Source organism: Chrysemys picta, chromosome 1 (genome assembly GCF_011386835.1).
Source record: "Chrysemys picta bellii isolate R12L10 chromosome 1, ASM1138683v2, whole genome shotgun sequence".
NCBI classification, from domain to species: Eukaryota; Metazoa; Chordata; order Testudines; family Emydidae; genus Chrysemys; species Chrysemys picta.
Window position 1 is genome coordinate 332926759 of NC_088791.1, and position 13045 is coordinate 332939803.

The following is a 13045-nucleotide window of genomic DNA, read 5'->3' on the forward strand; positions in this document are numbered from 1 at the left end:
TGCACAAACGTCTTAGGACACACAATCCAATCCTGTTCTTAAAAAAGGTACATTTTATTAAAAACAAAAGGAAAGAAAATACATTGAAAACTCAGCCTATTGCTAGATTTAAAAACCCCACTTACAAAAAGTTTTAGCCTTCCCATTGGTTCTTTTGGTCAGGTGCCCACTCCCTTCCTTTTGCCTATGCAGGGAGACTTTTTAACCTTTTACAGGTAAAGCAAGTAGAGAACAGCTACTAAAAGGGATTTTAGAGCTAACTGGCTGGCTGGATCCATAAAAGGAAGCTACCTTCCCCCCCCCCCCCTTCATTTATCACAAATGCATATAATCTGCCAACCTGGAAACAAATTTCCCACATATATGACTAGCCTTGACATAACTTTACCTCCCTGTTCCAAAATCAGTATTGTCAAACATGAATAAAGTGGAAAAGAGAGGATTTTCCCCTTGCCTACATGCTCTGGCTTCTGCCTATCTTTCTGTTCGAATTTCTTTTTGTTGCCATCTTTGCTGCACAGAAGCCACCTAACAGCCCCCATCACGTATATTTCCCATTCTCATTCAGGCCTCTGTCCATGCTGTCCTATAGGCAGCATGTGCTCCCCTCTGTTCTAGCCCATCAAATCCCACCTAAAAATGCACTTAATTTGCCAGGGAAGCCTATATAAGAACGGCCATACACAGTCAGACCAAAGGTCCATCTAGCCCAGTATCCTGTCTTCTGACAGTGGCCAATGCCAGGTGCCCCAGAGGGAATAAACAGGTAATCAAGCGATCCATTCCCTGTTGCCCATTCCCAGCTTCTATAAACCTGAGCCTGCTCACCCACCCACACCAACTCTCTTACCCTACTTAAAAAGCTATAATCTGTGCCCAGCCTCTCTGTCAACTGCACATACAGTACATACACTTCCCCCCCACACGTTAGTAGAGCAAATAAGACATATGCATGACCTCTCTCTCCAAGTACATTGCTTTTGCTGTTTGCTCTTCTCTTTCACCTCATGCCTAGATCCTTCATTGCTCTTTGGGGCAGGGTCCATATCTCATTATCTTCAGCGTGGAGACAGGTATGAAGACAAGGCCCCTGCCCTGAAGTTTACAGCCTGACAATGTGACCTCTCCAGCTCTTTCTGAGTTCAGGCCTGCAGTTCATTTCAATATTTTCTCTTCTGGAATATCCAGTTCTCTTTACAAGATCTTTAAAAAAATGTTAGTGGTATTTGTTTGCTGTGAAGCACTCCCAGCTATTTCAGGGTTGGCCTGACAACACCTGGCAGCTTTCCAAGTAGCCAAGTCGCAGGCAGGAGCTGTGGAATGACTCGAGTCTGATTCAGCCCCTTGTCTCCATGGAGACAGAAATCCTACAGTAGGAGTGGCAGACAAATCAGAGAAAAGAAAATATCTGGTAAGGAAACATTTTCCTATTCTCGTCCTATATGCTACTCTTAATCCATCCTCTTTAGCGTGTTCTCCTGCATCCCTTGCACCCAGCCCACCTAAACCCGGTTCTTTCCTCCCCCCTCCAATTGTTTCCATTTGTCAGGAGGCAGGGAAAGCAGCAGCGGGTGTGCATGGACTGGTGTACCTATATGAGATGGCACCCTCTGGAGAAGGCCACCACCACACAGCTCTGAGACTGTTCTTTAATCTCTGCTGACTAGCTGTATGCCCCCACTGCTCTTCACATTCCCTCCCTTGCCCTCTAGCCTCATTTTCCTTCCCTTTCCTGACATTGACTCACTACTTCCTGTTATCCTCTTATCCTACCACTACCTCACAATCTAAAAACAAAATGTGCTGCTTTTCAGCATGCTCATTTACATGTATGTTTTACACACCCCTATTCATGTGTCTTTTTGAGTGGAAGCTCTTTAGTGCAGTTAGTGTCTTTTCACACATTTCTGCGACACTGAGCATGATAGGGTCCCAGTCTGCTCCTATAATATAAATATTTTCCCCATTTTTCAGATGAGGAAACTGAGCCATAGACAGGTGATGGAAAATCATGGAGCAGGTCCTCAAGGAATCAATTATGAAACATTTAGAGGAGAGGAAAGGGATCAGGAACAGTCAGCATGGATTCACGAAGGGGAAGTCGTGCCTGACTAACCTAATTGCCTTCTATGATGAGATAACTGGCTCTGTGGATGAGGGGAAAGCAGTGGATGTGTTATTCCTTGACTTTAGCAAAGCTTTTGATACGGTCTCCCACAGTATTCTTGCCGCCAAGTTAAAGAAGTATGGGCTGGATGAATGGACTGTAAGGTGGATAGAAAGCTGGCTAGATCGTCGGGCTCAACGGGTAGTGATCAATGGCTCCATGTCTAGTTGGCAGCCAGTTTCACGTAGAGTGCCCCAAGGGTCGGTCCTGGGGCCGGTTTTGTTTAATATCTTTATTAATGATCTGGAGGATGGTGTGGACTGCACTCTCAGCAAGTTTGCAGATGACACTAAACTAGGAGGCGTGGTAGATACACTATAGGGTAGGGATCGGATACAGAGGGACCTAGACAAATTAGAGGATTGGGCCGAAAAAAACCTGATGAGGTTCAACAAGGACAAGTGCAGAGTCCTGCACTTAGGACGGAAGAATCCCATGCACTGCTACAGACTAGGGACCGAATGGCTAGGTAGCAGTTCTGCAGAAAAGGACCTAGGGGTCACAGTGGACGAGAAGCTGGATATGAGTCAACAGTGTGCTCTTGTTGCCAAGAAGGCTAACGGCATTTTGGGCTGTATAAGTAGGGGCATTGCCAGCAGATCGAGGAACGTGATCGTTCCCCTTTATTCGACATTGGTGAGGCCTCATCTGGAATACTGTGTCCAGTTTTGGGCCCCACACTACAAGAAGGATGTGGAAAAATTGGAAAGAGTCCAGCGGAGGGCAACAAAAATGATTAGGGGTCTGGAGCACATGACTTATGAGGAGAGGCTGAGGGAACTGGGATTGTTTAGTCTCCAGAAGAGAAGAATGAGGGGGGATTTGATAGCAGCCTTCAACTACCTGAAGGGGGGTTCCATAGAGGATGGAGCTCGGCTGTTCTCAGTGGTGGCAGATGACAGAACAAGGAGCAATGGTCTCAAGTTGCAGTGGGGGAGGTCCAGGTTGGATATCAGGAAAAACTATTTCACTAGGAGGGTGGTGAAACACTGGAATGCGTTACCTAGGGAGGTGGTGGAGTCTCCTTCCTTGGAGGTTTTTAAGGCCCGTCTTGACAAAGCCCTGGCTGGGATGATTTAGCTGGGAATTGGTCCTGCTTTGAGCAGGGGGTTGGACTAGATGACCTCTTGAGGTCCCTTCCAACTCTGATATTCTATGATTCTATGATATGCCCAAGATAATACAGCAAGTCAGTGGCAAAGGAAAAATTAGAATCCAGGTCTCCAACCCTGTGCTTTAACCATTAGATCACTCACCTTCAGTAATAATAATTAGCACTTATATAGCCCTTTTCATTCATAGATATCCAGCCATTGTTTACAATAATTTACAATCAGTTAAAAGACCAGTCCAGTAACCCCCGTTATATTTGTGTTTCTAATAACAGATATGAAATGAGGAATAGAGGGGAAGAAAATTGTGTAAGGATTTATTTGTCTTAATAATGTTATAGTTAAATAAACAAACAATATTTGCCTGGAATCACAGCAGTAAAGAACTGCCATGGGTTTGTCATTAGGGGGTAGCTGGACATAAATAAGTACTAGTCTTATTTAGATTTGGGGTTTTTTTTCTGGCTAGGGCTAAGTGTCTTCTCTTCACTGCTTCCTTAACTTTGCATTGGTGCAGCAGGGAATCATAGAATCATAGGACAGGAAGGGACCTTGAGAGGTCATCTGGTCCAGTCCCCTGCACTCATGGCAGGACTAAGTATTATCTAGACCATCCCCTGACAGGTGTTTGTCTAACCTGCTCTTAAAATCCTCCAATGATGGAGATTCCACAACCTCCTTAGGCAATTTATTCCATTGCTTAACCACCCTGACAATTAGGAAGTTTTTCCTAATGTTCAACCTAAATCTCCCCTGCTGCAATTTAAGCCCATTGCTTCTTGTCCTATCCTCAGAGGTTAAAAAAAAACATTTTTTCTCCCTCCTCCTTGTAACAACTTTTATGTACTTGAACTATTATTATGGCCCCTCTCAGTCTTCTCTTTTCCAGACTAAACAAACCCATTTTTTTCAATCTTCCCTCATAGGTCATGTTTTCTAGACCTTTAGTCATTTGTGTTGCTCTTCTCTGGACTTTCTCCAATTTGTCCACATCTTTCTTGAAATGTGGCGCCCAGAACTGGACACAATACTCCAGTTGAGGCCTAATCCGTGTGGAGTAGAGCGGAAGAATTACTTCTCATGTCTTGCTTACGATACTCCTGCTAATACATCCCAGAATGATGTTCGCTTTTTTTGCAACAGTATTATACTGTTGACTCATATTTAGCTTGTGGTCCACTATGACCTCCAGATCCCTATCTGCAGTCCTCCTTCCTAGACAGTCATTTCCCATTTTTTATGTGTGCAACTAATTGTTCCTTCCTAAGTGGAGTACTTTGCATTTGTCCTTATTGAATTTCATTTTATTTACTTCAGACCATTTCTCCAGTTTGTCCAGATCATTTTGGAATTTTAATTCTAGCCTCCAAAGCACTTGCAACCCCTTCCAGCTTGCTATCATCCGCAATGTACTCTCTATGCCATTATCTAAATCATTGATGAAGATATTGTACAGAACCAGACCCAGGACTGATCCCTGTGGGACCCCACTCATTATGCCTTTATAGCATGAATGTGAACCATGGATAACTACTCTCTGGGAATGGTTTTTCAACCAGTTACACACCCACCTTATAGTACTCCATCTAGATTGCATTCCCTTAGTTTGTTTATCAGAAGGTCATACGAGACAGTATCAAAAGCCTTACTAAAGTCAAGCTATACCATGTCTACTGCTTCGTTCCCCCTCCCCCCCCATCCACAAGGCTTGTTACCCTGTGAAAGAAAGGTATCAGGTTGTCTGACATGATTTGTTCTTGACAAATCCATGCTGTTACTTATCACCTTATTAGTTTCTAGAGGTTTGCAAATTGATTGCTTAATTATTTGCTCCATTATCTTTCCAGGTACAGAAGTTAAGATAACTGGTCTGTAATTTCCTGGGTTGTTCTTATTTCCCTTTTTATAGATTGGCACTACATTTCCCCTTTTCCAGTCTTCTGGACTCTCTCCTGTCTTCCATGACTTTTCAAAGATAATCGTTAATGGCTCAGATATCTCCTCAGTCAGCTCCTTGAGTACTCTAGGATACATTTCATCAGGCCCTGGTGACTTGAAGACATCTAACTTGTCTCAGTAATTTTTAATTTGTTATTTCCTTATTTTAGCCTCAGATCCTACCTAATTTTCACTGGCATTCACTATGTTAGACATCCAATCACTACCAACCTTCTTGGTGAAAACTGAAACAAAGTCGTCATTCAGCATCTCTGACATTTCCACACTTTCTGTTATTGTTTTCCCCACCTCATTGAGTAACAGGCCTACCCTGTCCTTGGTCTTCCTCTTGCTTCTAATGTATTTGTAAAATGTTTTCTTGTTACCTTTTATGTCTCCACCTAGTTTGATCTCGTCTTGTGCCTTGGCTTTTCTAATTTTTTCTCTACATACTTGTGTTGTTTATATTCCTTCTTTGTAATTTGATCTAGTTTCCAGTTTTTGTAGGACTTTTTTATTTTTAGATCATTGAAGATCTCCTGGTTTAAGCCAGAGTGGTCTCTTGCCATACTTCCTATCTTTTCTATGCAGTTGGATAGTTTGTTCTTGTGACCGGGGTCCCAGGGAGCCACACTGGAGTTACTCAATTAGAGTGAACTGCAAAGAATGGGGCAGAAAATCCCCAAAGCTGGTGGATATCTCAATACTTAGATTTACCAATCCCAGCACAAAACAGCTTCTATAATACCTTACTGGTTACCCAGAAGCCAACACAGTTCCCTTAAAGCAACCCAGCCACAGGCCTCCACCCAGACACCCAAGTCAAATATGATGATTACTGAAAATCTTCATCATATAAGAAAGTTCTACCAATCCCAAAGGATCAGACACATTACCTCCCAGGTTAATAATGAATATTTCAGATCTTACCCAAATACACGCTTACAGCCAATTCTTATTAACTAAACTAAAATTTATTAAAAAAGAAAAGGGAGATAGTATTGGTTAAAAGATCAATATACATACAGACATGAGAACAGTTCTTGAGATTCAGATTCACGGTGGAGATGGTGAGCTTTGTAGGTGCAAAGAGTTCTTACAGAATTAGTTCATAGGTTATAGTCCAATGTTTATATTCAGGGTGATTCCAGGTTAGGACTGGAGATCTCAGCCTTGTGGCTTAAGCTTCCCCAGCATGAACCATCAAGCAGATCTGAGATGAAAGGATCAGGTAGGGTTACCATACGTCCGGATTTTCCCGGACATGTCCGGCTTTTGGGGGCTCAAATCCCCGTCCGGGGGGAAATCCCCAAATGCCGGGCATATCCGGGAAAATCGGGAGGCTCGGCCGGGGCCTCTTTGTGCGGGGCCGGGGTCGCGGGGCCGGGGGCATGGTGCCGGGCCGGGCGCGCGGAGCTGGGCCCGCGGGGCTGGGAGCCGGGCTCGGGGAGCCGGGCCGGGCTCGGGGAGCCGGGCCGGGCCCGCGGGGCTGGGAGCCGGGCCGGAGTCGGGGAGCCGGGCTGGGAGCCGGGCCGGGAGCCGGGCCGGGGTCGGGGAGCCGGGCTGGGAGCCGGGCCGGGCCCGCGGGGCTGGGAGTCGGGGAGCCGGGCTCGGGGAGCCGGGCCGGGCCCGCGGGGCTGGGAGCCGGGAGCCGGGGGTGGTCGGCCGGGGCCGCGCCTCCTCCCCCCACACACACCTCCCCTTACCTGCTTCAGGCTTCCCGCGAATTAAATGTTCGCGGGAAGCAGGGGAGGGGGCGGAGACTTTGGGAGGGGGCGGAGTTGGGGCGGGGGGGCTGGGGGCGGGGCCGGGGCCCCCGGGAGTGTCCTCCATTAGGAGGCACAAAATATGGTAACCCTAGATCAGGTCTCAAGACTCTTTTATGCAGTCTTTTTTTAGCATACTCTTGACAATACAGTCCTGGGTGAACAATAGGCTTTTGATGTAACCTTCTGTTTCCCAAACATCACCAGTAATTTATCCATTACGTAGCTCATATACAGCTTTAAAGAGACATATAGACAATGATACTATTTCACCCAAGATTCATCTAAATGTTAATATTTCCTTTTGATCTCTGAATCAATAGGTATAGTAATAGAAAGGAACTGTCTGTTTACATGGCTAACATCGAACAAGACACACATACTATTAGTATCACCTCTAATTCTCTACCAATACAGGTTTGCATTTCAAAGTTCTAACCTATCTAATATGGAATGGCCTAACTGCCATTTACATACTTTTCTAACATGTCTCTACAAGTTGACTCTGGGTCATTTAGCCTGCAGGATGCTTAACCCTTTCTGGCCATGCGTCAGAAAAACTTAATAATGTCTCTCTGAAAAACTGCCAACTGTCTTCAATGGTTTTTCCTCTTAGACTTGCTTCCCATGGTATCTTACCTACCAACTCCCTGAGTTTGCTAAAGTCTGCCTTTGTGAAATCCGTTGTCTTTATTTTGCTGTTCTCCCTTAGAATCATGAACTCTACCATTTCATGATCACGTTCACCCAAGCTGCCTTCCACTTTCAAATTCTCAACCAGTTCCTCCCTATCTGCCAAAATCAAATCTAGAACAGCCTCTCCCCTAGTAGCTTTCTCCACCTTCTGAAATAAACTTTTCTCCAATACATTCCAAGAATTTATTGGATAATCTGCCCTGCTGTGTTATTTTCCCAACAGATATCTGAGTAGTTGAAGTCCCCCATGACCAACAAGTCTTGTGCTTTGGATGGTTTTGTTAGTTGTTTAAAAAAAGCCTCATCCACCTCTTATTCCTGGTTAGGTGGTCTGTAGTAGACCCCTACCATAACATCACCCTTATTTTTACCCCTTTTATCCTTACCAAGAGACTTTCAAAAACCTGTCTCCTATTTCCAGCTTAACCTCAGTCCAAGTGTATTCATTTTTACTATATAAGGCAACAGCTCCTCCCTTTTCCCCGTCTGTCCTTCCTGAGCAAGCTGTATCCTTCTATACCAATATTCCAGTCATGTGCATTATCCCACCAAGTCTCTGAGAAGCCAACTATGCCATAGTTGTTGTGTTTATTTACTAGCATTTTGAGTTCTTCCTGCTTATTCCCCATACTTCTCACATTAGTATACAGACATCTAAGATACTGTTTTGATTCTTCCCCCCTTCCCCAATCTGCAGAGCCAAGGAAAGTGACCAGTTCAAGAGCTGTTGGCAAACTGCAATCTGTTCTGGAATGTCCAGGTCTCCTGACTTGTGATATAATAGAACTTCCTGGGTATATCCACCAATTGCAGCCCGGTTGGTTGGGAAACTAGAACCGTTGGGTGCAATTAAATAATTTTGAATGTTACTAAGAGAAGCTGTTGTTATCTAGTTTGAGTTACAGACTCTGCAGGAGACAGCAGCTCCATGCCTCAGGATAAGGACCCCGAGATGTCCTGCTCCACAAATGATCCAAAGGAGGCTGAATTAGAGACAAAAGGAGACATGGGAGATCTGTATGAGGCCCTGGAGAAGCTCCATGGGCTCTCTGATGGGGAGAAGGGGGAGAAAGCTCTGCTACGCTCACGCCTTCATGAGCAGTCTCAGCTCATCTGCATATTGAAGAAGCGAGCAGATGATACCCTAATGCGCTGCAAGGCACTGGAGAGTCTCAACATGGAGCTCGAGGAGTTGAGGATGGAGGATAGTGTGAGGCTTGAAAGTCAGACCCGGCGGGCCCAGCAGCTGGAGGAGCGCTTTATGGACCTGGCTGCCAACCATGAGGACATGATCCGCTTCAAGGATGAGCACAAGCAGCAGAACATGCTGCTGAGGGAGGAAAATAAGCGCCTGAGGCAGGAAAACCAAACCCTTTTCAGCCAGGCTCTGAAGGAGAAGGAGGCTGCGGTCCTCCAACTCACTTCCCAGGGGAAGAGGCTCTCTCAGGAGGTAGATTCTTTAAAGGAGAGATGTGCTAAAGAGAGCCACAGAGCCCAGGAGCGAGAGAAGGAGCTGCTGGAAGCTCAGAGTCAACAAGCCAGTGTCCATGCCAAGGAAACTGATTTACTGCGAAGCCAGCTGCAAAGTCTAGAGGAGAAGCATTGCCAAATTGTTGCACAGGTGGAGCAGGCAGAAAGGCAGCAAAAGGCTGAGGGCAGCGAGCTGCAAGCCAAGTTGGAGAGGGTGAGCCGTGAGAAAGAGGAGCTGCTGCATCTGGCTATGGAGAGGGGCAAGACATTGCAGGAGAAGCAACGGGAAATTCAGCAGCTGGAGAAGAAACTGGAGATTGCAGAGAGGGCCAGGCTGACAGCAGAGGAGCGCTTTGTGAGAGAGGTAGCAGCAGTGGACAGCAACCTAAGGGTCCAAGAGCTGCAGCGACGTGTGGAGGGAAGTGAGCAAGCATACAGTGAGCTCTGGATGCAGTTTGATGCTTACAAGAAACACAGCATGGACTTACTTACTAAAGAAAAAGAGCTGAATAACAAACTCCGTCACTTCATGTCATAATCCCTCACCCCCTGTTCAGCTCTCAGCAGAACTATTATAGCACACTACTTACTGCTTGTTAGTAACCCTTTTAAAAAAAACTAAAATGATCTTTTATCAGATTTCTTTATAGTGTGCCCACAGCTTTACAAATCTTTTATGAGGGTTGGTTTGAAGCCCATCTTTTGTTTCCATACTATTGATTTGAGATGGCAGCCTAAATGTGGCACTTTGAGTTAGTAGAGCTAAATAAAACTGGGAAACAATGGACTTCAGTATGGAAAATTCATAATCATTTATGAGTTTGTCTTGTTTGTTCCTTGCCTCTCATGTTTCTAGTAATTTTTTACAGATTATAGAAGTACATTAAGTATTTTACATGACAAATAAAGAGAAAAAGCTCTTGCCCTCAAGACTTTAGATTTGATATAGCAAATTGTTAATATACAGTGAAGTGGAGCTGGAAAGGAAAAAGGAGTCGCACAAAGAAGATCACAGTTTATTACCTCTGTGGAGAGATAAAGCAGATTAGTACCTGTACAGTATCTTTATCACCGAGGATGATTTTCAGGTGGATGATTAGCTATCTATACATTAGGAGTCTGATTCAAAGCAATCATCATCAACAGAAAAGCTCCTATCAATGTCTGTGGGCTTGGATCAGGTCCTAGGTATGAATATGTGGATCACTGGAAATCAGGTTTAAAACTGGACTTTGTACATCATCCTCAAGTAAAATGAGCCCCATGCTGTCCTACGAGATGTTATAGGGATAATAAATACATCATTTTACTATAGCAATAGGGGCATTGGCAAGGGTTCTTGGCAAAACCTTTCTCTTCCCTTAGTGTGTGCACATAATAGAATCATAGAAGATTATGGTTGGAAGAGACCTCAGGAGGTCATCTAGTCCAACCCTTTGCTCAAAGCAGGACCAACCCCAACTAAATCATCCCAACCAGGCCTTTGTCAAGCCAGGCCTTAAAATCCTCTAAGGAAGGCGATTCCACCACCGCCCTAGGTAACCCATTCCAGTGCTTCACCACCCTCCTAGTGAAATAGTTTTTCCTACTATCCAACCTAGACCTCCCCCACTGCAACTTGAGACCATTGCTCCTTGTTCTGTCATCTGCCACCACTGAGAACAGCCTAGCTCCATCCTCTTTGGACCCCCTCTTCAGGTAGTTGAAGGCTGCTATCAAATCCCCCCTCATTCTTCTCTTCTGCAGACTAAATAAGCCCAGTTCCCTCCCCAGCCCCCTAATCATTTTCATTGCCCTGCTCTGTGCCCCAGCGATGGCTGCATTTCAGGGGTACCGCCTGTGCTAACAAAAAACTTCACAAGGGAGGGGGGCCCAGCCCAGAGAAACTCCAGAGGGAGGGGCCGAGGACAAGTATGGTTGTAGTACACCCTTTCCTGGCCAAAGACCCAAGCACATGCCCGAACTAGAAGTCTTCCCCAAAGAGGCAGAGGAATCTGCATCAGAGGGTCTACCAGAGGGCACAGAGAACTGGGAAAATGCAATGGATGCTAAACAAGTCAAATTGAGTGAACGAAGCCTGTCCACTGTAGATTTGCTGTTAACCTTGTGTCTTTTGCTAATTCACCTATGGGATAAAACAAAAGAATTCACACTAGTGGTAAACCCTTTAAAGATGTGGAACATATTTGATTTGTGGAATAAGCTGTTATACATGCTGGGGATGGTGACAGGACAGCCCCACCAGCATGTTACTTTACAGCCCATACCTGTAAAAAGCAGCAAAAGCATAACAGGCCTATGCTGCTGTGTAGAAGGGGAAACTGAGGCACACCGCCTCATGGCATTGGTGGCTAAATGCCCAGATACCTCCACGTTAATGAGTATTGCTGCCTGCATTCTGTTAGCAATACTACATCCCTACCTGTTTGCAAGCATCTGGGGACCAGGGACCCCAAAACGGGCTAGAACCCCCAGGAGTGACATCATATGGTTTCAAGGTACTGAAAGGAAGTGTGACCAGAAACAAACAGAAATTTTACAGGTACTGCCTCCGCCATGGACAGTGTCCAAGTCTCTGGCAGTAAGTTCAGGGGGAGGGTGTGACAGTGTACCCCATAAGGCTTTATGGGGAGGGGGTGCTTATAAATGTATGTATGACATAACTGGAATATGTTTTGTGCTGCCTGTGCCATGTAACATATCTCCGTAAAGGTTATGGTCTACTATATCTATTCATCCTATTTGTACACATATATCATTTTCTACTTGAGGTTAAGAATATGGGCTGTATACTTGCTTGGTTTCTAAGTAAGCTTTGTGAGGCATTTGGTCAGCTTCTTTAGGAAGGAATTTGCCAGGTTAAGTACCTGATCAGGAGACACTTAGGGAACAATGCATCTTGGAATGCTCCAATCCACATGAGAAGCCATCATGAAGAATCCCCTAGCTACCACCTGAGCTGCAACAAGAGCTGTACCAGGGGAAAGAATTGTGCCCAGGCCTGGAAGGTGTCCAGTCTGAGAAAAACTTACTGAAACATCTCTGAGGGTGAGATTATCTGTATTTAGTTTGATTAGGCATAGATTTGCACATTTTATTTTATTTTGCTTGGTGACTTACTTTGTTCTGTCTGTTACTACTTTGAACCACTTAAATCCTACTGTCTGTATTTAATAAAATCACTTTTTATTTAGTAATTTACTCAGAGTATGTATTAATACCTGGGGGAGCAAACAACTGTGCATATCTCTCTATCAGTGTTATAGAGGGCGAACAATTTATGAGTTTGCCCTGCATAAGCATAAGCATAAGCTTTATGCAGGGTAAAACGGATTTATCTGGGTTTAGACCTCATTGGGAGTTGGGCATCTGAGTGCTAAAGACAAGCACACTACTGTGAGCTGTTTACAGGTAACTTGCAGCTTTGGGACAAGTGATTCAGACCCTGGATCTGTGTCTGGAGCCAAACAGGAGTGTCTGGCTCAGCAAGACAGAGGTCTGAGCTGGCAGGGAAAACAGGAGCAGGGGTAGTCTTTGCACATCGGTGGCAGCTCCCAAGGGGGTTTCTGTGATCCAACCCGTCACAGACAGCTCTTGGGATTAAAGCTTCTTCGTAAGTAGAGGGAGACCACTTTTCGGCAAGGCAGCTTGTTTGTCCGGCTTTGTAACCCAGCCATGGTACTTGCCCCCTTCTAGGCTAACCCTATCGCTACTCTGCCCCGCCCCCTCTAACATCCCCCCCACTACCCTGCCCCTCCCCCTCTAGAATCCCCCACTGCCCCGCCCCCTCTAACATCCCCCCCCACTGCCCTGCCCCTCCCCCTCTAGAATCCCCCACTGCCCCGCCCCTTCTCTCCCGAATATGGCGCGCGCAGGGGGGGGGGGAGGGGTCTCTT

The 13045-nt window shown here is 45.5% G+C and overlaps 1 protein-coding gene across 1 annotated transcript; it reads left to right on the forward strand.

Moving 5' to 3' along the window:
- Positions 1 to 321: 321 nt before the first annotated feature.
- CCDC89 (coiled-coil domain containing 89) lies at positions 322 to 12439 on the forward strand. The gene is made up of 2 exons (XM_005287547.4): positions 322 to 1411; positions 8573 to 12439. The coding sequence occupies exon 2, from the start codon at positions 8608 to 8610 to the stop codon at positions 9685 to 9687; it is 1080 nt and encodes a 359-aa protein (XP_005287604.2). The 5' UTR covers positions 322 to 1411; positions 8573 to 8607; the 3' UTR covers positions 9688 to 12439.
- Positions 12440 to 13045: the final 606 nt, after the last annotated feature.